Genomic DNA, 26,552 nt, shown 5'->3' on the forward strand with positions numbered 1-26,552 from the left:
GTGCAAATCTGCAGCACTACACAACAAATAGATGCTTACAGTGTAAGCAACATACTCCATTCACAGCATGTGTTGGCTGCAGATACACATGCAATGCATAGACTGTAAATCAGTACTACTCTCGTGGTGGCTCCAGGAATGAGATGGTGTATTTGCCTTAAATAAAGTGTGAAGAATTATTAGTCTAAATAAAGCCTGTTGTCTGGCTTATACATTCACACACCAGTGTTTAGTAAAAGTGTGTGGGCTTGCCCATGTTGCAGCTTTGCAAATGTCTGTTAGCGGGACATTTCCCAATAATGCTATTGATGCTGCTTTTTTCTTGTTGAATGTGCCTTTGTTATTGTAGGTAATATTTACTTTGCTTCCATCTTGCAATTCCTGCTTTTGAGATGGGATTCCCTTTCCTGGGGTTTGAAAATGCCACAATAACTTATGTTTTCCTAAACGATTTTGTTCTTTCCACATAGTACATTAGGGCGCTTTCAACATCTAATAAACAAGTTACTTACCTTCAGTAGCAATATATCTGTAAGATACATTAGTTAGTGATAGATTCCTTACCTTAGAATTACCCCCAGGCGTCAGGCTGGATCCGGAAAGTTTTCATCAGCAGTACCCATGCGCGTCGGAAGGTGGCGTCGTGCGGCTTTGCATCTGTCGTTGGCGTCGTAGTCGCCGAAATAAAGTCGCGGCAGCTAATTCGATGCCGCCCTTGCGTGCTGACGTCAGTTCTGTACATGACTTTCCGCGCCAGGAACGCAGAGCCATGCAAGATACTGACCACTGGTGCATTGAAACTAAGGCCATGAAAGGGATGACCTTAACCCTAGAAATCAGTTCGCAGAACGGGGAGGATGTGTGGGGCGGTAAGGAATCTATCACTAACTAATGTTTCTTACAGATATATCGTTAACGAAGGCAAGTAACTTGTTCATCTGAAAGAAAAACAGTGATAGATTCCTTACCTTAGAATAGATACCCCAGCAATACCAACCCGGGTGGTGGGTCTGCGAACCAAGATCACACCAGGAAGTCCTGTAGAACAGAACGGCCAAAGAAGCCGTCTCTCCGGACTATCCAGGCAATAGTGCTGAGTAAAAGTGTACAGCGAGTGTAGGAAGGTGGATAACTGACTATGGTTACCCCCCCAACTTTTTGCCTAGTGTTTTGCTGGTTTTTGACTTAGTTGGCCTGGGATCCTGCTATTCAGGACCCCAGGCTTCCTGCTCTCTCTGTTAAAATGGACTCCATGTACTTTAGGTGCATTTACCAATTGATACTGGGCCACCTTATCAGTCCCTGTACAGTACACCTTCGGTATCCAGGGCATAGGAGTACCCAGGGACTACCAGGGGCTGAAGCATGTATTATGACACCCCTGGCTGGCCATCTAAATCTGACACAACTGGCTGCATGACAGCTGGGGCAAGGTGGTGTAAACACCCTTTGCTATAGATATAGTATACCTATATCTAACCCTAAAATGGACACATATATTCCTATCAGTCACTCCTATGGAAGGCCTTATCAATCCTGAAGGCAGAGTGCTTGGAATTATGTGAGATGGTGCTCTGGCATGAGCTGAGCCCGTTTGCAGCTTGCGGAACCAAGTCCTAATAGCTGTTCCATGATAACGCTATACCATATACTCTTAAGTGCATGATCAACCTCGCGGTTAAATGCTAACTCTGGTATAACATTATCAAAACATGTACAGTAAGGTGTCATACGATTTGGAAAACTACCCCCTCGCCAATTCTAGCGACAGGGGTAGCATTCCACCCTTCTAGAGGGACACGACATGTATGTAACTGTGAACCCCGGTTAAAGTTAACTCGAGCCACAGCATCACAAAATGGACGCAGCCACCACAGACACAAGTCTGACCTCCTGCTGCTGGGAGTCCTTCCAGCGAGGGTGGCCTGGACAAAGGGTTTCCTGCCTTGGGAGGTGCTAGCACCACCCCAGACAGGATTTTGTGTATTGAGGTAGGGAGGCCTGAAAGGAATGAGACATGCCTGGGGCCCACAAGGTGCCCTGTGCATACACCGGTTCAAACCAGTTGCTGGCGCATCCTTGCCCCAGCTCTGGCGGGAAACCGGACAAAGGATAGGGGGTGTAGCCACCCCCCTTCCTGGTCCCACCCAGGGGAGGGACCTAGTCAGTAGTGCAGCCCCCTTTAGGAGAATAAAGGTAGGAGCTGGTCCCATTCCAAATTAGATTATCCTGAACTATTCATCAAGAAGAAACTCTGGCCTTCGACGTTCTGCTCCACAGAAGACTGAAGAATCTCCCTTGTGGACAAGGAGTGTCCACCCTGCAACTGCAGGCACCATCAAGCGTCCAGCGGCTTCACTTTGTCGTCTTCCCTCGAGGATCCAGACTTCAGAGCCCGACGAGACCCGGATTCCCAGACCTCTCCGACCTCAACCTACATCTACAGCAAAGCTGAGACCCGTGGGTGCGACGAGACACGTGGGACCGGCCATCTTGAACGAACCTGCACTTCGCTTCCAGCACAACTCCTGAGGTAAACTCGACCAAGTGCTTTGGGGACTGAGAAGCCCCAGCCCCGAGCAGCCCCTGCACCGAAGATCAGCCCTCCAGCATCCACGAGATCTGCGTGGGGCCCTTCTGCTTTGTTGCTGCTCGACGCGTTGTCTGGTCACTTGCCGGCTGGCTAGTGGCCTCCTAGACGACGAACCTTTGAATCTTTGCTGCTGGTCTGGTTGCTCCAGACTGGCCCTTGCTCCCTTCCAAAAGAGGGGCACCCCGGACTCTCCTAGTCCGCACCAGACGCTTTCTTCACTCACCGCGTGGGTTGCCTTTGCCAAGGCCTGTTGAGTCCAATCCCGGATCCGACACCGCCGACAGCGAGAGCCTGCGTGGGACAGCTCGTGCCTCCATCCTGGTCGTCGAAGACACCTCCTGGTCCACGTGGCTGCAGAGTCAAGCGTCCACTCTTCACTTGATCGCGACGACTACATCTGGTTCCTTCCTGGTTCCACTCCAGTCACTGGCTAGTGACTGTGAACATTGTCCCCTCTGCTTTCAGGTCTTCTTCTTCAACAATCCACCCTTGGATTGCACCGGACATCTTCCTCCTGGTCGCCTGCAGCATCTTTTCTTCTAGACTTCAACGCGAGAACCCGACGCACTTTGACACCTATGCACCCGCGGCCCGTGGGTGAGGTAACACAAGCATTTCGGTGCTCAAGGGTAGTTTAACTGTCCTAGTGTCCAGTTCCACAGTCATTTTAGTCCTACCTAGTCGGGATTGTCCGTACTCACCTTTAACTTGAACTGTACTGTCCATAGACGTTGTTACGCATCTCGCGTGTGAGTTCACACTCTGCACACGCGTTCCGTGGGCCTCCTATTGCTTACCTGAAGTTAGTATAGTGTGGTCCCATCGATCCAACAGCCTCTGGACAGCTCCATTCCTTTTATCGACTCTCACATTCCACTTACTTAGTATATGGTTTGTCGTGCCCCTAGGGCACCATTGTAATTTTGTGCAACTTGTAGTATTTTTCCTAAGAGATTGTCATGTGCTTAGCCCTCTGACCTCATAAAGAGTTCAGAGGTGTTGTTATTAATAAATATATTGTTTATTTTCATAACAACCTGTGTGGTGTCCTTTCACTTGGTATTCAAGGGGTTATATTGTGGTAAAACAGCTGGCTTCACATGCCAAAAGAGTTTAGCCTAAGACTGCTTTTCCATGCTACCATTAGGATAGCTGGTCTATAAGGTTGACTTACAACCAATCACCATAAGGGTTGTTTGGACTGATACATGGTGATCACTAGAACTAGTGAGCATCATATATCAGGCTAACTTCTCACAGCGAGGCCCACGAAGCTGCCTGAAAGATGTCTTGTAAGGGGATACCACGTTCCAATGCCGTAGTGGCAGACATCACCCTGGTGCAATGGGCACGCAGCCCCACAGGAGGCTCCTTTTTTGCCAGATATTAACAGGCTTCAATACACAAGATGACCCATCTGGTGATAGTCCGCTTGTGTACGGCCCGACATTTCTTGGCGCCAAGGTAGCCAACAAAGAGTTGGTCATCCACCCGGAAATGTGTGCAATTCAGATGAAATGAGAACGCACGTTTTGGGTACAGACGATGGAGCCTCTCTTCCTCTCTGGATGCGGAGGCAGAATGAAGGCGGGCAAAGTGATGGTCTGCCCGATGTGAAAGGCAGTGACAACCTTCGGCAGAAAGGATGGACGTGTCCTGAGCACAACCTTTTTTTAAACATTTTTCTTTTATCCTCATTTGCCTGACCCACTCGTATTTGGCCTCCAACTGCCATCCACGTAATCAAGGTGCAGTGTTTCCTCTGCACCCAATACTACGTTTAGTGGAAACCGGCAAGAGATGGCCCGAAGAGTATCGTGGGAAAAGACTCCAAACTTGATGTTTTTATTCAATTGAACTAGCCATTCGGAGCCAACTAGGGGGGGCCTAGTTCTTGGAGTTCCAAGGCACAAAAAAAAAAAAAACCCCGGTTATTGTCTCCAACGAACCAGAATGTTCCAAAAAGTACGACTACATTCGCCACCTGGTCTCCTCAAATCTGTTTTGGAGCTTGCGTAGAGAGACGACAGCCAGTTTGCGTGTGTTGGTGCTAGATTTTCAATCCAGACCTTGCATATCTCTCTTCTTGCAAGCAGTATGGCATAGAACAGAAATGTCCTTGCGTGACCCTTTATATTGTTGTCCCATCCAAATATAATCAAGGAAAGTGAGATAGAGATCGAAGTATTAAGAATGGAGTCCAGGGTTACTTTAACTTCATTCCAAAACTGTGATATGCTGGGGCATTCCTTGAACATATGGATATCTGAGGCTGCGGTATGGCCACATTTATTACATTTCTTCCCTGGGATAAATTTAGATAGTTTTAACGGTGTAAAATATGCTCGGTGAATTGTGAAGAAATGATTACGCCTTAGCCATGCAGGTTTGACGCATTTATATATTAAGGCGCAGGAATTCTGCCAGGTTTCGATGCTCTGGGCACCAAGATCTGAGCCCCATAGTTGTTCCGGGAGGATGAATTCTCCATCTATCTCTCCTAGCAGGCACCAGTACCACTGCAAGACCTCTTTACCCCCTGCTGGTTGCACTACCAATTTCTCTTCAGTGATACTATGCTTCCCTAGTGTTACCCCAGACCTGTTTGATGCCTTAACCCAACTATCTAATTGTAAAAACTTAAACCTCGAGAGTTCTATCCCCCGCTGCTCCCGCAACTCCTCCCAGGGCCTTAGTGATTCACCTGTCAACACTTCTCCCCATGTTAGTATCCCTCCTGCTCTCAACGGAGTAGTCAGCCTGTCATCCAAGCAAGAAGGCAGCCCTGGAGATTCCCAGATGGGTGCGAGGTTAGAGTAGTACGACAAACCCAGGTTCCTCCTTATATGTGACCATAGCTTCGCTTGGGACATAAGAATTTTTAATTTAACTTTCTTAAAATATTTCTGTTCTCCAAACTTAAACATGTAGCCATTAATTGGTAATCCAGCACCAATCAGCATTGCCTTAAACATGAGGCCTATTGATGTATTGGATGGCACTTTTAGGAGCATTCTCGAATGGGATAGTTGTAATGCCCACGCATAGTATTGCAAATCAGGCAGGGATAGGCCCCCGTTTTCCCTCTTCCTCCACAGCTTTTTCCACGACACTCTTGCTGACTTGTATCCCCACACGAAGGAGTTAAGCTCTCTCTGGCATTTCTCTAATGCTGTTTTATCAAATGCGAGAGGGATCGTGTTAAATAAGAAGGTAAACTTGGGAAGGATTGACATCTTTATCAGGCTTACTCTGCCTAGGATAGTCAGTGGAAGATTAGACCAGGATTTTAGCGATTTTTTGATTTCATTGAGGATTCTCTCAAGATTAACTTGGGCAATTTGGGTGATATCTTGCACTATCCGAATTCCCAGATATCTCATTGAGTTAGTTATATTTAACCGTAGGTCAGAGATGTTCCATGCCATGATGTCGGTTTTGGTTGAGTTTATCTCATAGCCCGAGATACGGCCAAACTCTTCAGCTCTCTTAATCACTACTGGGAGTGCAATCTCCGGGTCCGAGGTAAAGACCAAAATGTCATCTGCATACAGAGCTACTCGCTTTTCCCACTCCCCGAACCCAAAAGATGGAATAGAATCTTCTTGTCTGAGAACTTCCGCAAACGGTTCTATATATAGGTTAAAGAGGAGGGGGGAAAGCGGGCAGCCCTGTCTTGTACCTCTAAAGATCCCGAGTGATTCAGACAGTGTACCATTTATTAGAAGCCGTGCTGTTGGTGATTTATATATAAGCTTTATTGTTCGACAGAATTTCTCCCCTAAGTTGACCTTCCTTAAAACGTCATTTAAGTAGGACCAGTTTACCCTGTCGAAAGCTTTAGCCGCGTCTAGAGTGAGGGTTGCCAGCGGGATGGAAAATGCTGAGGCGATGTCAATTGCCCCCACTAGGTCATATGTTGGATCGGAAAGCTGACGCCCTTTAATAAATCCCTTCTGGTCTTGATGGATTATTTCCCCCACTACTGAACCCAGTCTAGCTGCTAAGATGGAAGCATATATCTTGTAATCATTATTCAATAATGATATAGGGCGGTAAGACCCACATAGTGTTGGATCTTTTCCAGGTTTTGGAATCAATACTATAGTGGCCTCACTCCATGATCGAGGGGGGTCGTTGCCGTCCTTCAGGATACCGTTGAAGAGGGCCGTTAGAGTAGGGACAATTGTATCGGCCAAGGCTCTATACAATTCTCCAGGGAGTCCATCAGGGCCTGTAGCTTTACCATGTTTTAGTGCAGAAACGGCCTTTCTAACCTCTGCCTCTGAAATATCCATCTCCATCGCCTCGCTTTGTACCTGCGAGAAGTGTAGAAGAGATATCTGATCTAGCCATGTATCCCTTGCCTGTTGGTCATCTATGATGTCTTCCCTGTATATTTCCGCAAAAAACTGCTTGAAGGCAGTACTAATTCCTATATCTGATGACCTGAGCTCATTTTCCCCCTCAACCATAATCCCTCTTATGTGATTTTTAGCTTGGTCTGCTTTAATCCTCCAGGCTAAAATCTTACCAGCGGTTTCTCCGAATTCGAAGCTGGATAATTTACTCGCCTCCCATCTCTTTGAGACCCTTTCTTGTAGGATATCTTCTATCTGATTTCTGAGGTCTAACATATTTTTTTTATCTTGTAGTGACCCGATTGAACCCCCAAGCCTTTGTTCGATTGTCTCCAGCTCCTGTTCAAGGTTCTGGATTTTTTGTAGATAATTTTTCCTCAAAAAGGAAGCTCTGTTGGTGATGCAACCTCTCAGGTATGCCTTAAGAGTTTCCCAAACCAAAGCAAGGGAGGTCGAACACAAGTTGATATCTAAAAACATCCTGGCTTCGGAGTTGAGATGCATCACTTCCTCCGGGTCCAATAAAATAGTTCGATCAAATGACCAAGAGGGGTGGTTTTTTTGAGCTTGAAGTTTTAGAATGAACGACAGAGCTGAATGATCGGATAGGTGAGAGGGTATATACTTAATATTAGATATGGAGTTTTGGAGACAGTAACTAAACAGGGCAAGATCTATTCGTGAGGTATGTTTGTATTTTAGAATCTTATAAGATACCCCTGGTTTAGTGCCGGCTCTTTCTCTCCATAAGTCTGCCAGGCCCAAGTCCTCCATAATCCCTTTAAGAGATTGTCTAGATTTTGAAGGGGGTTGACAACTATATCTACTAATGTTGGTGGTTTTGTCTAATTTCGGGTTTAGAATAACATTAAAGTCCCCTGTCCATATTATGGGGTCCGAGGTGGTAATTAGATTATTCCTTATTGTTTCCAAGAAAGATGGATCATCTGTATTAGGACCATAATATCCAGCTAGATTATACCTCTGCCCATGTATAGAGAGGTTAACTATGAGCCATCTTCCGCTGTTGTCTTCCCTAAAATCAAGAATCCGCACATTTGCTGATTTTTTGCAAATTAAGAGAATACCTCTTATATTTGCGTTGTGGTCGGTACTTAAAAATACATCTATCCATTTTTGTTTTTTTAGTATTGAGTCTGCCTCATTTTTTAGAAGATGTGATTCCTGGATAATAATGATCTGCGCCGGGGAATCGCGCAAATATTGTAAAATGCGTTCTCTTCTCCCTTGTACGCGCAGACCATTCACGTTCCAAGATAGAAAATTTACCGATGTCATTGTTCCTTCCCAATATTCACTTCCATACCACACAGTTTGATATTATTTACTTTGTTGCTTTTAGTTATTTTATCTAAGGCAATTGGACTATTAAAAAGAAGAATCTGTTTTAAAGGACCAAGCTGCTGAGGATATTTTTGAATTTTTGAGCACAACCTTGTCCGGATGGACAGACAGAAAAGGAGGTTTGCAAGAAAGAGCCTGGAGCTCACTCTCTCTCCTAGCAGAAGGTGATGGCAACCAGGAAAGCAGTCTTCAGAGTCAACAGACGAAGAGGACAGTTGTGAAGAGGCTCAAAGGGAGCACACATTAAATATGTGAGAACCAGATTCAAATCCCACTGTGGCATTACGAACGGAATAGGACGGATAAGATGAGTAATGCCTTTGAGGAATCTATTAACAACAGGTGACTTGAAAAGAGAGGGCTGATCGGGGAGCCTGAGAAAGGCCGAAATAGCAGAAAGGTAGCCCTTGATAGTGCCCAGAGCCAAACCCTGCTGGCCCAAAAAAGAAGGAACAGTAGGACCTCAGAAAGAGGGGCAGAAAGGGATCCACAGCCTTTGCTGTGCACCATGCCACAAACTTATTCCACCTGCAGGCGTATACCAACATAGTGGAGGGACGCCTGGCTGCCAGAATGACATCATAAACTTCAGGAGGCAAGTCGAAACGAATCAACTGCTGCCGCGTAATCCCCACGCAAAGAGGTGGAGACTGGACAGGTTCGGGTGGAGGACCATCCCCTGCTGATGCAAAAGAAGATCCTCCCGAAGAGGCAGTCAGATCGGGGGATCGATGGTCATACAAAGTAGCTCGGGATAAAAACTCTTCTAGCCCAGTCCGGAGCCACAAGAATGACTTGGGCCCAGTCGCACCTGATTTTCTTAAGCACTCTGGGCAGAAGTGGTATTGGCGGAAAGGCGTACAACAGACCGCAACTCCACTCGCGTCGAAAAGCGATGCGCAGAACTGCTGACATTGCACGTTCTCTTCGGTGGCGAATATATCTAACCAAGGTTCTATCCACTGTTGAAAGAGACCTTGCGCCACGTCCGAGTGAAGACGCCATTCGTGATCCATCGTGCACCTGCGGCTGAGTTAGTCTGCCCTGGCGTTCAGTGAACCGGCCAGGTGTTGAACCACCAGGGTAATGCCCTGATGTTTCAGCCATGACCAGAAGCGCAGAGCCTCCTGACATAGGGCCCACGACCCCACCCCGCCCTGTTTGTTGCAGTACCACATGGCGGTGGTGTTGTCTGTGAACACCTGCACTACTCTCCCCTTGACAGAGGGTGTGAGAAGTTGGCCTGGTATATGGTGTTCACTATTCTATTGAGCACCTTGCACCAGTCCAAACAACCCTTATGGTGATGGTTGTAAGTCAACCTTATAGACCAGCTATCCTAGTGGAAGCGTGGACAGAACAGTCTTAGGCTAAAAGACTCTTGAGGGCGTGTAAAGCCAGCTGTTTTACCATATGTAACCCCTTGAATACCAAATGAAAGGACACCACACAGGATATATATAAAATATCTATGTATTTATTTACTAACACACTCCTCTGAACTCTTTATGAGGTCATAGGCAAAAGCACATAACAAGTTACTCTTAGAAATACTTTAAATAGCACAATTTACAGTTAGGCCCTAGGGGCGCGTAAAACCATATACTAAGTAAGTGGTATAAGAACCACGACTCTGGAAAAGGAAAGGCCTAGGGCCTAGAGAATCACTGGGGCTACAATATCTGACCCTTAAGTTAGGAGTAGGAGGCCCACAGGCGGCGCGCGCAGTGTCTTTACACACACGCGAAAGTCAATATTAAGTCAATGGGAACTTAGAGTTTAGAAAAAGAAGGATTTAGGACACTTCCGGTTTAGCTAGAAGGAAACAACTAAAAACCTAGACACTTGGATAGTCAATACCCTTGGGAAACCGAAGTACTCGCGTTACCTCACCCACAGGAAGCGGGTGCATAGGTGTGAAGATGTGTCGGGTTTCGCCGTTGAAGTCTATGGAGCCTGTGAAGGAAGATGCTGCAGGCGACCAGAAGGAAGATGTCCGGGTGGATCCAAAGGTGGATCGAGGATGAAGAAGACCTGAAAGCAGAGGGGACAGAGTCTGGGTCACTAGCCAGTGACCGGGTGGAACCAGGCGACGTAGAGGAGCAATCAGGTGCTGTCGTGAAGCTTGTCTCTTCAGCCACGCGGACCAGAAGGCGTCGAGGACGACCAGATGCTGGAGAGGAGCTGTCCCACGAAGGTTCTCGCAGTTGGAGGAGTCGACTGCCGGATTGAAGTCAACAAGACTTGGCAGAGGCAACCTACGCAGGATTCAAAGAAGGCTTCTGATGCAGACCAGCAAGGTCTGAGGTGCCTCACGTTTGCAGGGAGGCAAGGGCCAGTCTGGAGCAACCAGACCAGCGAGGTGATTCAAAAGGGTCGTCGTCACAGAGGCTACTAGCCAGCGGCCCAGCAACCGGACAACGTGTCGAGCAGAACACAAGCAGAAGGGCTCCAGCAGAACTCGTGGAGTGTGGAGGGCTGATATTCGGTGCAGGTGGAGCTCGGTTTCGGGGCTTCTCTATCCCCAGTGCACAGCTTCGAGGGTACCTCAGGAGCTGCACAGGTAGCAAGTCGTGGACTTTTCAAGATGGCCGGTCCCACGTGTCTAGTCGCCTCCACGGATCTCAGCTATGCTGCAGACGTGAAGAGAGGGTCAGAGAGGTCTGGAAGTCTGGGTCTTGTCAGGCTCTGTGCTCGGGTCCCGGCGGGAGCGTCGACAAAGCAAGCCGTTGATTTGCCGGATGGTGCCTGGTTGCCCAAGGTGGTCACTCCTTGGCCACAAGGGAGATTCTTCAGTCTTCAGCTTCAGCAGAACGTCGAAGGTCGAGAGTTTCGTGTCAAGTTTCGATTCCAGGATTAATCTAAAGTCCTGGGGTTCAGCTCCTACCTTTATACAACTAAAAGGGGCTGGATTACTTTCTAGGTCCCTCCTATGGGTGGGACCAGGAAGGGGGGTGGTTACACCCCCTCTCCTTCGTCCAGTTTCGCGCCAGAGCTGGGGTTGGAGTGCCCCAGCACCGGTTTGAACTGGACTATGCATGGATCACCTAGTGTGCCCCAGGCAGTGTCTCATTCTATTCAGCCCTCCCCGTCCCAATACACAAAGTCCTGTCTGGGGTGGTGCTCGCACCTCTCCAGGCAGGAAACCTATTGTCCAAACCTCCGTGACTGGAAGGACTCCCAGCAACAGGAGGTCAGACTTGTGTCTGTGGCAGCAGCGTACATTTCGTGACGCTGCGGCTCTGGTTAACTTTAACCGGGATAGTCAGCAACAACATGTCTTCTCCCTCTAGAAGGGTGGAATGCTATCCCCGTCGCCAGAATTGGTGAGGGAGTAGTATTCCAAAGCGTATGACACCTTACACGACATGTTTAGATATAGCCAAACCAAAGTTAGCATTTAACCGCGAGGTTCATAATGCACTTAAGAGTATATGGTATGGCAATATCATAGAACAGCTATAAGGACATGGTTCCAAAAGCTGCAGACCGGCTCAGCTCATGCTAGAGCACCATCTCACACATAACCAAGCACACTGCCTCCAGGATTGTTAAGGCCTGCCATAGGAGTGACTTAAAGGTTACTGTGTCTCTATATTTAAGGGTAGATATAGGAATACTATACCTAAGCAAGGGGTGATTACACAACCTTGCCCCAGCTGAGTGGCCAGCCAGTTGTGTCAGTTTGAGTGGCCAGCCAGGGGTGGCATAAGACATGCTGTAGCCCCTGGTAGGCCTTGGTTACACCTATGCCCTGAGTACCTAAGGTACACTTCTACAGGGGCTGACAAGGTGAACCAATTCCCAATTGTGGATGTACCTAGAGTACATGGTGTGAATTTAGAGAGAGTGCATCTGGGCTGTGGGTCTGATTAGCAGGCCCACAGCCCCATCCAAGTCGAAAACCAGTAAAGCAAAAGCAAAAAGTGGGGGTGACCATAGGAAGCAGACCCTACTCTCCTACAGAGGGAAGGAATGCCTTCAGTGCAAGTTGGATCGCCCGGAGCTCCAGAAGGTTCATATGGAGCCTGGGCTCCGCCGGAGACTAGAAGCCTCTGATCTCCGCCTCTCCCATGTGGCCGCCCCATCCCAGGAGGAATGCTTCCGTCACCACTGTATGCTCCGGTTGGGGAAGGGGAGAGTGATTTGCCATTGACCCAATGCCGGTTGTGAGCCACCACTGCTACTGTTGTGCAGTGCCCTCCGAGGTCTGGACGTAATCGGACAGGTTCCCCTGATGCTGCGCCCCCTGCAACTTCAGGTCCCATTGCAGAGCCCCCATATGCCATCTGGCATGATTGACCAGCAGGATGCAGGAGGCCCAGCAGCCTCAGGGTCATCCTGACCGAAACCCAGGATAGAGGCTGAAAGATCTGAATCAGAGCCTGAATATCCGGGACTCGCTGTTCTTTAGGATAGACCCAAAAGTGCGTCGTATCCAGAACCACTCCGATGAAGAGGAGCTTCTGAGAGGGAAATAGGTGAGACTTCGGCACATTGATGGAGAACCCCAACAAATGCAGGAGGTCCGCCGTAGTCTAGAGGTGGGAGACGACTGTCTAGGGCGAGCCCGCCTTCACCAGCCAGTTGTCGAGATGGAGGAAGACTGAAACCCCTGATCTGCTTAGACGAGCTGCGAAAACCGCCATCACTTTGGTGAACACACGAGGGGCGCTGGACAGGCCAAAGGGGAGCATGGTTAACTGAAAGTGTTCGTGGGCTACCGTAAACCGCAGGTAACGTGGGTGAGCCGGCAGGACGGGAGTGTGGAAATATGCGTCCTGCAGGTCCAACGCTACCATCCAGTCTGCAGGGTCGAGGGCAGACCAGACCTGAGCCACAGTTAACATCTTGAACTTCTCCTTCTGGAGGAAGCGATTGACGTCCCCGAGGTCCAAGATAGGACGCAGGCCCATATCCTTCTTAGGCACCAGAAAGTAGAGGGAGTAACGCACAAGTTACTTACCTTCGGTAACGATATATCTGTAAGAAACAGTAGATGTGTTAAATTCCTTACCTTAGAATATCCCCAGGCGTAAGATTGGATCCGGATTCGGTAGGCGTCATCTGCAGCTCCGCGTCCGTCGTCGTGATCGCCGGTATGACGTCGGAGTACTTAGACGCCGCCCTCGCGCAATGACGTCAGTTCTTGTACATAGCTTTCCGCTCCAGGAACGCAGAGCCATGCCAGAGACCAACACTGGTGCCATGAAACTAGGGCCCTGAAAGGGGTGCCCTTAACCCTAGACATCGGTTCGCAGAACGGGGAGGATGGGTGGGGCGGTAAGGAATCTAATACTAACTACTGTTTCTTACAGATATATCGTTACCGAAGGTAAGTAACTTGTGCATCTGAAAGAAACAGGTTAGTGTTAGATTCCTTACCTTAGAATAGATACCCCAGCAATACCAACCCCGGCGGTGGGTATGCGAACCAAGATCACACCAGAAAGACCTGGAGAACGGAACGGCGGAAAAAGCCATCTCTCCGGACTTGGCTGTCCAGGCAGTAGTGTCTAGCAAATGTGTGCAGCGAAGCCCACGTAGCTGCCTGACAGAGGTCCTGCAAGGTGACTCCCCTTCCCAGGGCAGTAGTAGCCCCAGTGGCCCCAGTGAAATGGGCCCTCAGCCTAACAGGAGGCTCCTTTTTCGGACAAAGCGGAGGTGGTGGTATTGTCTTTGAATACCTGCACTACACTTCCCCGGACAGAGGGAAGGGATGCCTTCAGTGCAAGCTGAATCGCCCGCAGCTCTGGAAGGTTGATGTGGAGCCGGGACTCCGCCGGAGACCAGAGGCCTATGATCCCCCTCTCTCCCATGTGGCCTCCCCATCCCAGGAGGGACGCATCAGTCACCACTACGTTCTCCGGTTGGGGTAGGGAGAGAGATCTGCCGCTGACCCAATCGCGGTTCGTGAGCCACCACTGCAACTGTCTTGCAGTGCCCTCCGAGATCCGGACGTGGTCGGACAGGTTGCCCTGATGCTGCGCCCACTGAAACTTCAGGTCCCACTGCAGAGCCCGTATCAGCCACCTGGCGTGATGCACCAGAAGGATGCAGGAAGCCATCAGCCCCAGGAGCCGCAGCGCCAACCTGACCGAAACTCGGGATAAAGGCTGAAAGACCGGAATCAGAGCCTGAATATCCCGAACCCACCGTTCGGGGGAATAAACCCGAAACTGCGCTGAGTCCAGAACCGCTCCGATGAAAAGGAGCTTCTGAGAGGGGCACAGGTGTGACTTCGGCACGTTGATGGAGAACGCCAGCAAGTGCAGGAGGTCGGCCGTAGTCTGGAGGTGGGAGACGACTGTCTGGGGCGAGCCCGCCTTCAACAACAAATAGTTGAGATAGGGGAAGACTGAAACGCCTAATCTGCGCAGATGAGCTGCGACCACCGCCATCACTTTCGTGAACACCCATGGGGCGCTGGTAAGGCCGAAGGGGAGCACGGTAAACTGAAAGTGCTCGTGGCCTACCTTGAACCACAGGTAACGCCTGTGGCCCAGCAGGACGGGGATGTGGAAATACGTGTCCTGCAGGTCCAACGTTACCATCCAATATTCTGGTTCCAGGGCAGCTAGGACCTGAGCCAAAGTCAGCATCTTGAACTTTTCCTTCCGGAGGAAGCAGTTGACGCTCCGTAGGTCCAAGATAGGGCATAGGCCTCCTTTGCCCTTCTTGGGTACCAGAAAGTAGTGGGAGTAGCAACCACGTCCTACTTCTGGCCCAGGAACGTCCTCCTGCAGAAGTCCCAAGTGATCCCCCGACATGCTGTGGCACTGCGGTGGCATGGCTGGAGGGGTCGCCTCAAAGGGGAGGGAGTAGCCCCTTCGGACGATTTGCAGCACCCACCTGTCCAATGTGATGGAGCGCCAGAGGAGAAGGTGATGGCGAACCCTGCCCCCCACTGCCGTCGAATGGGACTGAAAACTCGGAGGATTTTGAGGCAGATGCTGCGGGGGCAGGTGTGGACTGACCTTGCCGGAGTCCCCCGGCACCGCCACGGCGGTTACCACATCCGCGACCGCGTTGACGTTGGTTCTGCAGCCTGTGGTTAGCTGGACATGTGGGGGCACCCCTTCCTTGGCCACGAAAGGTGGAAGTTTGCTGGCGTTGCCCGAGGCCCAAAGACTTGGCCGTAGCCCTGGAGTCCTTGAAACGCTCCAGCGCACTGTCCGCCTTGTCGCCAAAGAGGCGACGGCCGTCAAAGGGCATGTCCATAAGGGTGGCTTGGACATTCCCCAAAAAGTTGTCGGAACTCAGACAGGCGTGGCGGCGAACCGCCACCGTCATCGCAAACCCCCCTATCAGCGAGTCCTTAGTATCAAGTCCACACTGAATGGAATAGCTTGTTGCATCCCGTCCCTCTGCTAGGGGTTGGGTAAGCTTTGCCTGGACCTCCACCGGGCACTGCGGCAGCACTTCCGCAACCGTATCCCAGAGAGTAGGTGTAACGGCCCAAAAGGCAGGCGGTGTTGACAGACCGCAACCCCAAACTCAGTGAGGAGAACAGTTTCTTCCCAAATTGATCGTACCTTTTGGATTCCCGATCCGGAGGAGCGGTCGGGAATGCGGTCTGGATCACCAGGCTCTCGGGGGTGGGGTGAACGGACAGGAGGCTGGGGTCGCCCGGAGCCAGGCGGTGGCGTCTGGCCACGTTCCGATCAACAGGGAGGCCTGTAGAGTGCTTGGACCAGGTGCCCACCAGAACGTCAGTGAGGGCTTCGTTAAACGGCAGGAGAGGCTCAGAGGAGCTTGCCTGCGGTTTGAGCACCTCAGTGAGGAGGTTAGTCCTCACGGCCGCGACCGGGAGCTCAAGAGCCATGGTCTTGGCTGCCCTAGTCAACACCACGCTGTAAGCAGCCCCCTCCTCCGTAGCCATGGTAGGAGGGGAGACAGAACTAGTGTCGGGCGAAGTGTCCAGACCACTGGCCTCCCCCAGCTCGTCTGCCCAGTCCTGGCTCAACTGGCACTGCAGTGCCAGAGGGTCCGCAGACCCCTCCCAGTCCCCCTCGTCATCCATCTACTGCCGGAGCTCGAGGCGCTTACGGGACCGCTCCCGCCTAGCCTTCGAGGTCAAAGCCTGGCAGTCGGGGCACGACTTGTCATCGTGGTCGGCCCAGAGACAGTAAAGGCACCGACGGTGGGGGTCGGTCACTGACATCAAGCGGTGACAATCGTCACAGGGTTTGAACACCGGCATCCCTATCAGCACCGCAAGTCGAGGAATCGACTCAAGAAGGATCCAAAAGAGTTCAAAAACTTTCGTTAAAAATTGACTCGGAGTACTGCTCTTCCCGGATCGGTGCTTGCTGGTGAGGAAAAAAGAAGAACTGACGTCAGCGGGCGAAGGCGGCGTCTAAGTACTCCGACGACGTCATCCTGGCAATCACGATGCCAACGACGGACGCGGAGCCGCAGACAACGCTTACCGACGCGCAGGGGTACTGCTACGCAAAATTTTCTGGATCCAGTCTGACGCCGCAGGATATTCTAAGGTAAGGAATCTAACACTAACCTGTTCCTTTCAGATAACCACGTCCTACATCTGGCGCAGGAACGCGCTCAATAGCCCCCTCGGCCAAGGGGGCCGCAACTTCCTGCTGAAGAAGTGGCAAGTGATCCCCCGACAGGCGGTGGCATGGCTGGAGGGGTAGTCTTGAAAGGGAGGGAGTAGCCCCTTCGGAATATTTGTAAAACCCACCTGTCCGAAGTGACGGTGCGCCAGTGGGGGAGGTGATGGCAAATCCTGCCGCCCATTGGTGTTTGATGGGCCTGAAATACTGGACTAGGAAGGTTTGAAGGCAGAGGTGGTGGAGATGGACTGACTGCCCGCTGGCTCCCTGACCCTGCGGGTCCCACGTCCTCAGCCGTGTTGAGACTTGCTGCACAGGCCTGTGGCTCTGAAGTGAACTTATCAGGGCGCCCATTTCGTGGCCACGAAAGGAGCGAAAAGCAGAAGGCAGAGGGCACGTGGCGGAAAGGCCCCAGGACTTGGCCGTAGCCCGCAAGTCCTTAAGGTGCTCCAATGCACTATCTGCTTTGCTGCCGAAAGGGCGAATGCCATCAAAGGGCATGTCCATCAGCGTGTTCTGGACATCCCCAGAAAAACCAGTCGTCCTCAGTCAGGCATGGCGACAGAGCATCACTGTCGAGGAAATCGCCCTGCCCAGAGAGTCCGTGGTGTCAAGGTCACAACGAATGGTGAACTTGGCTGCATCCCTCCTTTCAGCAATAGCTTAAGAGAGCACTGTCCAGGCCTCACCCGGAAATTGAGGCAGCATGCGCGCCACCGTATCCCACACAGTGTGGGAATAACTGTCTAAGAGGCATGCAGTGTTCACAGACCACAGACCTGAACTGGCGGAAGAAAAAAATCTTCTTACCCAAATGCTCCATTTTCTTGGATTCCCTGTCTGGAGGTGTGGTTGGGAATGTGCTTGGGGACGCAGAGGCTAGAAAAACCAAGCTCTCAGGGGTGGGGTGTTGGGAAAGGAAAAGGGGAGCACCCGAGGCCGGGCGATGGCGTCGGGCCACGTTCCTATCCACAGGAGCCCCTGTGTTGGGCCAGGACCAGGTGCACAAAAGAACGTCCGAAAGTGCATCATTAAAATGCAGCAGTGGCTCCGCAGAGGTAGCTGCCGGCTGGAGCACTTCTGTCAGGAGGTTAGTCCTGACGGCCACTGTAGGGAGCTTGAGGTGGAGGGCCTCGGCCGCCCTATGCAACACCACTGCATAACTTGAACCCTCCTCCGTAGCCACGGTAGGAGGAGTCAGCATGCCAAGGTCAGGAGAGGTATCAAGACCACTGGCGTCCCCCAACTCCTTTGCTCAGTCCGGGTCAAACTCACATTGTGCTGTGAGAAGGTCCTCAGACCCCTCCCAGTCCTCCCCTTCCTCCGAAGGATGATGGATAGGCCGAAAATAAGGAGGAGGGATGTAGGAATAAAAATTCCCCATCGGTGTCAGAATCGGCATCGAGCGATGCCGGTCTGGCGCCTTGTCCACATCGTCGACGTCCGGTGGCCCGGGTGACGTCGAAGATGGTGCCGGTGGGATCCACATCGGTGGTGTCACAAGGTCAATCGGCGTCAATCGGGATCCGAGCCCGGATCCATGGGGGTCCTGCAGCACCAGGGCAGGAACCGAGAGCAAAGTCGGAGCCGCCGGCAGTAAAGAGCTAGGACCCCCCCGCAGTCAGGCCCGAGGGGCCGGAAGGCGCACTGGCGGGGCATGACGGCCAAAAGAGGCGAGCTATGGCTGACAGAAATTCCTGCAGCTGGTCCGGAGTCTTCAACGGACCTGGGAAGGGCGGCTAGGCCGGCGGCGACTGTGTAGGCTCTGCCGGAGCCGCGGGGGAGGCACCACCTGCACCCTCTGCCGTGTCACCGGCGAGTGGAAGTCTGAGAGCGATGGCGCTTCGACTTCTTGGAATGCTTCGTCTTACCTGACCCAGAGTGCGAAGACTTCGAACCAGATGAACGATGGTGGCGGCTCCGCGACCGGTTCCTCGAACTCCCATGGGACCGGGACCTTGAGCGGCGCAGAGCCGACTGCCGTACTTCAAGCAACTTTCGGGACCGCTCCCCGAAAAGTCTTCGGCACCATGGCCCGGCAGTCGCGGCACGACCTGGGGTCGTGGTCGTGCCCCAAGCCGTAAAGACACACGCGGTGCGGGTCCGTCACAGCCCCCGCAGGACTTGAAGCCGGGCATCCCTACTGCACCAGGAGTCGATCGACTCGAAAAATAGAGACCTAAAGCCTCAAAAAAACTCAGTCAAATAGTGACTGAGGGTACCGCTCTCTCCGGATCTGCACTTGCTGGTGCGGAAAAAGAAAGAATTGATGTCAGCGCGCGAGGGCGGCGTCTAAGTAGCTGGCGTGACGTCATCTCGGCGACCACGGTGCAAACGACGGACACGGAGCCGCACAACGTCACCTTCTGGCACGCAGGGGTACTGCTAACAAAAACTTTCCGGATCCAGTCTGATGCCTGGGGGCAATTCTAAGGTAAGGAATCTATCACTACATGTTTCTTTCAGATATATGTAATACTCTCTCTGCAACAGTTTCTGGGTTAGGAAAGATAAATGGTGTCTAATGTTGGATTTAAGTGAAAGGTGATACAACTTTTGGCATAAACTTTGGGTTTATGCATAGTCTAAAATTGTCCTGGAACACTTGGAAGTAAGGCTCTTCTATAGTGAGTGCATGTATTTTGCTAACTCTGCGTAGCAATGTTATTGCAACAAGGAACGCTTTTCCATGTTAGAAATTGTATTTCGCTTTTATGCATAGGTTCAATTGGTGCGGACATTAATCTTGTTAGAACAATGTTAAGGTTCCATAATGGTATGAGGGTGTGAGTGGTGGAATAACTCTTAAGTCCTTCCATAAACTTCTTTATGACTGGAAATCGAAAGATTGATGTTTCCTATTTTGCAGGTATGCAGCAATTGCTAATAAATGCAGTTTTATAGATGCGTATGCTAAATGTGACCTCAGTAGATGTAATAATTTAACATACTAGTTGTTTTGGGTTTATGCTGTATGCTGCACAATAGTATACAAATGTTTCTATTTTGCTGCATAAAAAGTTCTTGTTGGTTTTCTGGCGTCTTCGAGAATGTTCACACATTCTTAAGGTAAGTGTAGATATCCAAATTATATGACCCCTGGAGTCAGATTGCAAGATTGAGTTGTTGTACATTGCGGTGTCTGACTCTGCCCCCAGTGTGTGTGAGATGTTCTGGAATGTTGGGAAGCTTCTTGTGATGTACTAGGGAGAGCTCAACAGGGTTGTGTACCATGGTTGTCGTAGGAAGGTGGATATCTGACTATGGTTACCCCCAACTTTTTGCCTGGTGTTTTGCTGGTTTTTGACTTAGTTGGCCTGGGATCCTGCTATTCAGGACCCCAGGCTTCCTGCTCTCTGTAAAATGGACTCCATGTACCCTAGGTACATAACCAATTGGTACTGGGCCACCTTATCAGTCCCTGTACCCAGGGCATAGGTGTACCCAGGGCCTACCAGGGGCTGAAGCATGTATTATGCCACCCCTGGCTGGCCATCTAAAACTGACACAACTGGCTGCATGACAGCTGGGGCAAGGTGGTGTAAACACCCTTTGCTGTAGATATAGTATACCTATATCTAACCCTAAAATGGACACATATATTCCTATCAGTCAATCCTATGGAAGGCCTTATCAATCCTGAAGGCAGAGTGCTTGGAATTATGTGAGATGGTGCTCTGGCATGAGCTGAGCCCGTTTGCAGCTTGCGGAACCAAGTCCTAATAGCTGTTCCATGATAACGCTATACCATATACTCTTAAGTGCATTATCAACCTCGCGGTTAAATGCCAACTCTGGTATAACATTATCAAAACATGTCGAGTAGGGTGTCATACGATTAGGAATACTACCCCCTCACCAATTCTGGCGACGGGGGTAGCATTTCACCCTTCTAGAGGTACACGACATGAATGTAACTGTGAACCCCGGTTTAAGTTAACTCGAGCCTCAGCATCACAAAATGGATGCTGCCACCACAGACACAAGTCTGACCTTCTGCTGCTGGGAGTCCTTCCAGCGAGGATGGCTTGGACAAAGGGTTTCCTGCCTTGGGAGGTGCTAGCACCACCCCCAGACAGGATTTTGTGTATTGAGGTAGGGAGGCCTGAAAGGAATGAGACATGCCTGGGGCACACAAGGTGCCCTGTGCATACACCGGTTCAAACCAGTTGCTGGGGCATCCCTGCCCCAGCTCTGGCGGGAAACCGGACAAAGGATAGGGGGTGTAACCACCCCCCTTCCTGGTCCCACCCAGGGGAGGGACCTAGTCAGTAGTGCAGCCCCTTTAGGAGAATAAAGGTAGGAGCTGGTCCCATTCCAAATTAGATTATCCTGAACTATTCAACACGAAGAAACTCTGGCCTTCGACGTTCTGCTCCACAGAAGACTGAAGAATCTCCCTTGTGGACAAGGAGTGTCCACCCTGCAACTGCAGGCACCATCAAGCGTCCAGCGGCTTCACTTTGTCGTCTTCCCTCGAGGATCCAGACTTCAGAGCCCGACGAGACCCGGATTCCCAGACCTCTCCGACCTCTACCCACATCTGCAGCAAAGCTGAGACCCGTGGGTGCGACGAGACACGTGGGACCGGCCATCTTGAACGAACCTGCACTTCGCTTCCAGCACGACTCCCGAGGTAAACTCGACCAAGTGCTTTGGGGACTGAGAAGCCCCAACCCCGAGCAGCCCCTGCACCGCAGATCAGCCCCCCAGCAACCACGAGATCTGCGTGGGGCCCTTCTGCTTTGTTGCTGTTCGACGCGTTGTCTGGTCACTTGCAGGCTGGCTAGTGGCCTCCTAGACGACGAACCTTTGAATCTTCACTGCTGGTCTGGTTGCTCCAGACTGGCCCTTGCTCCCTTTCAAAAGAGGGGCACCTCGGACTCTCCTAGTCCGCACCAGACGCTTTCTTCACTCAACGCGTGGGTTGCCTTAGCCAAGGCCTGTTGAGTCCAATCCCGGATCCGACACCGCCGACAGCGAGAGCCTGCGTGGGACAGCTCGTGCCTCCATCCTGGTCGTCGAAGACACCTCCTGGTCCACGTGGCTGCAGAGTCAAGCGTCCACTCTTCACCTGATCGCGACGACGACATCTGGTTCCTTCCTGGTTCCACTCCAGTCACTGGCTAGTGACTGAACATTGTCCCCTCTGCTTTCAGGTCTCCTTCTTCAACAATCCACCGTTGGATTGCACCGGACATCTTCCTCCTGGTCGCCTGCAGCATCTTTTCTTTCAGGCTCCATTGACTTCAACGCGCGAACCCAACGCACTTTGACACCTATGCACCCGCGGCCCGTGGGTGAGGTAACAAGAGCATTTCGGTGCTCAAGGGTAGTTTAACTGTCCTAGTCTCCAGTTCCACAGTCATTTTAGTCCTACCTAGTCAGGATTGTCCGTACTCACCTTTAACTTGAACTGTACTGTCCACAGACGTTGTTACGCATCTCGCGTGTGAGTTCACACTCTGCACACGCGTCCAGTGGGCCTCCTATTACTTACCTGAAGTTAGTATAGCGTGGTCCCATCGATCCTACAGCCTCTGGACAGCTCCATTCCGATTATCGACTCTCACATTCCACTTACTTAGTATATGGTTTGTCGTGCCCCTAGGGCACCATTGTAATTTTGTGCGACTTGTAGTATTTTTCGTAAGAGATTGTCATGTGCTTAGCCCTCTGACCTCATAAAGAGTTCAGAGGTGTTATTAATAAATATACTGTTTATTTTCATAACAACCTGTGTGGTGTCCTTTCACTTGGTATTCAAGGGGTTATATTGTGGTAAAACAGCTGGCTTCACATGCCAAAAGAGTTTAGCCTAAGACTGCTTTGTCCATGCTACCATTAGGATAGCTGGTCTATAAGGTTGACTTACAACCAATCACCATAAGGGTTGTTTGGACTGATACAGGGTGATCACTAGAACTAGTGAGCATCATATATCAGGCCAACTTCTCACAGTCGTGCCCATGTTGGAGTTATGAGTATCATTGTTAATGATGTTTGAATTTCCTGACCACATATGGGATAAGTGGAAGAGGCAGAAAATCACAGGCAAATATCCTTGAACAGTTCATTCATAGTCTATTGCCCTTGGATTGGGGATGTCTGGATAAGAAGTTTTGACATTTTGCGTTTTGTACGGTGGCGAAGAGATCAATTGTTGGAGTCTCTCACCATTGGAAGTATGTTTGTAGAGTGTGGATTTTCCAGAGTCACAGTTAAATACAATAAGTCTGGCAAGTCAGGACAAAAAGATTAGAACATGAAGAAAAATCCCCCCCACTCCCAAAAAAGTTTTGACAGCAAAAAGAAGGCAAAGAACTTAATAACGGAAATAAGGTCGTTTGGTGTTGGTCAGGTTTCATGCTGGAGGATAGCCACATTTTTGGAGCATATCTCTGCCAAAAAGAAAGAAATAGAAAAGATGTAGTACTTTAAAAGCTATTTCTAAATTACATGTGCGGTGTGGGAGGCTATTTTTTGCAAAATAGTTACTATTTGCATACATAATTCAATTTCTATTACACATCACAGTTTTAACCAATGAAGGTCCATAACAGCTGGAGCCATACCAGGTTTTCAGAATACTCAAATACTTTTACATACAATTAATCTTCTAAGTGAGAATAATTTGCCGTTTAAAAAAATGAAAATCTGACCTAGCTCCAGGTCAAGGATACACATTTCTGCTATGATGATTTGTAATTCTCAATGCCTAGAAAAAATGTAGGTTACTTATCTGACTATCTAAATGCTATATGCAACCACAGAGGCAAAAAAAGGAATACGAAGCCACAACAAAAATAACATAGTATTAAATGCAAGCCAGCAAACAACAAATATCTACTGAAAACATGCTTTATTCTAATACAATTTCAGGCTGCAAGTTCAATTCAACAAATTCATGTCTGTGGAAAAAAAGCAAGTCTTAGGAAGAAAGCAAGCTTGAAGAAAAGGTTACATAATCCTATGTCACCTGCTGTGCATCAGTACATTCTGCCACATTAGGAACAACTTTTATGACAGGGCTCCAAGCAGGGTCTGCAGCATGCAGCCCGTTAAACAATGGGCCACCTTGACCATCAGTCAATAAAGAATTTGAAGGTATCACAGTGCCAGCATACATGGAAATTGGTAGACCCTGAAAATAAATAGAACAAGAAAGAATATAACAACTGGTGTCCAACCTAGATGTTCTTAAATATATAAGTTGGTGGCATCCTTAACATATCGCAACACATTAATCTTTATCATATGGAATTCCTCCGAAATTTGCAATACATTCTTCACATAAAAAATGTATTCTATAAGTTCACACAGCAAGGTTTTTGGGAGCAACGTGCCAGTTTCAGCAAAACGTTCTGTGACCAGCCTATGAGGTTTGGTCATCACCATTCTAAATAATCACTGCAAGCAAATACTATGAACAATGCCATTAGACGACTGGCACAGAAATGCATTTGAGGTCTTGGGCAAAGCTAATGAGGAATCCCCATGCCATTCTAACTAAAGACATCATAAAGTGATGACAAAGAAAAGCTACTTGCCTTTGGTAATATTTCTGATGGATACTATATCTTCCTGCAGATTGCTCAACAAAGGAATATCCTCCAGGTACCACACGAGATCTGGAAATATTTCCCAATCATCTCTCCAGTTACACCAAGTGCCACTATGCAGCTTTGCCTATTCAGGATGTAAGGAAGCTGGGACATAGAATGTGCTGAATGGCATGCCGGTGACAGTTCCTGGTACATTTTACAGAACAGAATATCCACACAGTAATATTTAGTTAATATGGGTGGTGTTGATCAGGTGGTAGCTTTGCAGATTTGGCTAGTGGAATGTTTCCTAGGAAAACCATGCTGGATTCCTTTTGCGCATGTTTAGTTTGCCTTGTGGGTTGTGGGGAGGAGGTGGGGGCGTTCGAGGGAGTACGTTATTTGTTTTGGCGTAGCAAATCTAGATGCACTTAATGGACACAGTCTAAGTGAGTGTTTGCTGCTGCACGGTCTCAGACAGTTATCCAAATAAGAAAATACATGGCTGGCGTTTCTGCGCAGATACAGAGAAACAATTGCTAGGCAGTTTGTAAACATCCTTGGAGATGCAGTGATTTTAAAGGTCTTCACTTTGAACTGGTAGGTCTGCCCATATATCACAAAGTGGAGGAACTGTTACCAGTGGTAGATCGAGTGAATGGGGATATGAAAGCAGGCATGAAGTCATGTCAGAGCAGCGGGATGACGTTCTGCAGTGCAGCCATGGATTGGGCACAGGGAACAGTCCCCCCTTTTCTTTTTTAATTAGAAAGTGCATGGAGTAGAACCATTTGCCTCGACATGGAGATAACAGCTCTGAAGCACCCTTTACAAGGAGTCTTGCTGGAGGTGGTCTTCGCTGAGGATGTGGCGTTGTGACAGGATGTTGAGGGGTGTGGTGTGGAACTCAAGGCTGTAAAACCGTGTCCTACCACTGTGAGCCTGCCCTGATCAGAAGTGACTTCCGCCCAACGAGGGAAAAATGCATTGGTGCCCCCTGACAGGCGTCATGTGATCAGGGGGTTTGGGGAGGCCCAATAGCAAGTCGTTGTTTGGAGGTAGAAGCACCCCCATTGGAGCCACCTCTACGTTTCCTTCAGTTGTTACCTCTGTATTTGTCCCTGGTGTAACTCTGCCTGTTCGGGAGCCCTGAAAGGACTGCTGTTGGTGCTGGTTAACCGTGTACCTGACTGGGTGGAGATAGTCTTGAGTCTGCTGTTGAAATGATGTAGCTGAAAAGAGATTTTGGGTTGTGGGGGTGGTGGCTTTGGGGTGGCAGAAGGCATACTGTAGAGCGCCCACAGACTAACTGGGTGTCTTTTTACATGTTTGCAACATCTAGTCAACCTGATGACCAAAGAGTTGTTCCTTGTAAAATGGAAGACCAGGAGGTGCTGTGCCACCCCCAGTCTAAACCCTGAAATGCCAAGAGATGCAAGGAACCATAGGAGAATGCTTGTGTCGAGACTTCAGGAAACAGTATCATCTGTGTCTAGTGCGCAGAAGCAATTACCATTTGTGATGACCTTCCCCTCGATCACAAATTTTCTTTCTATGGGTTTTTTAAGGCAGACTAGAGTTGGCGGGGGCCATGGAAAGGCCCAAGGACCTGACCATAGCTCTGCTATCCTTGAAGTACTCCAGCACCAACTCCGCTTTGTCTCCAAAGTGACAGCAGAGATCAAAGGGCATGTCCATAATCGAGGCTTGGATATCACCGAAAAGCCAGTCGTTCTCTGCCCGGCATGGCGTTGTAAGGCCACCAACTAAGAAACTAATCTGCCTGGTGAGTCTGTGGTGAACATCCCCCATCTGATCACGAGCTTGGCTGCATCTCTCCAGTCTTCCATAGGCTGGGAGAGTATGGCCCGGGCCTCCTCCGTAACCATGGGCAGCACCTGTGTTACCGAATCCCACAGTGCATGGGTGTAACGGTCAAAAAGTAATGCGGTGTTCACAGACTGCAGTGCTAGGCTGGTGGAAGAAAACATTTTCTTGCCCAAGGTGTGCAGCATCCTGGATTCCCTATCTAGTGGGGTGGCATGTAATGCACCAAGGTGTACACAGGAAGTGGAGGATTGGATCACCAAGCTCCCTGGGGTAGGGTTTTGAA

General features: G+C 49.9%; 1 protein-coding gene across 1 annotated transcript in view; it reads right to left on the reverse strand.

The window, feature by feature from the left end:
- Nucleotides 1-26,552, reverse strand: part of ANKHD1 (ankyrin repeat and KH domain containing 1) — a 1,380,661-nt gene that overhangs the window by 16,454 nt on the left and 1,337,655 nt on the right. Inside the window, exon 33 of the mRNA XM_078653327.1 lies at nt 23,875-24,039. Within this exon, the coding sequence (XP_078509453.1) occupies nt 23,875-24,039 (165 nt within the window). The remainder of the gene's footprint in view (nt 1-23,874; nt 24,040-26,552) is intronic.

The sequence above is a fragment of the Lissotriton helveticus genome, chromosome 7 (genome assembly GCF_964261635.1).
Source record: "Lissotriton helveticus chromosome 7, aLisHel1.1, whole genome shotgun sequence".
NCBI classification, from domain to species: domain Eukaryota; kingdom Metazoa; phylum Chordata; class Amphibia; order Caudata; family Salamandridae; genus Lissotriton; species Lissotriton helveticus.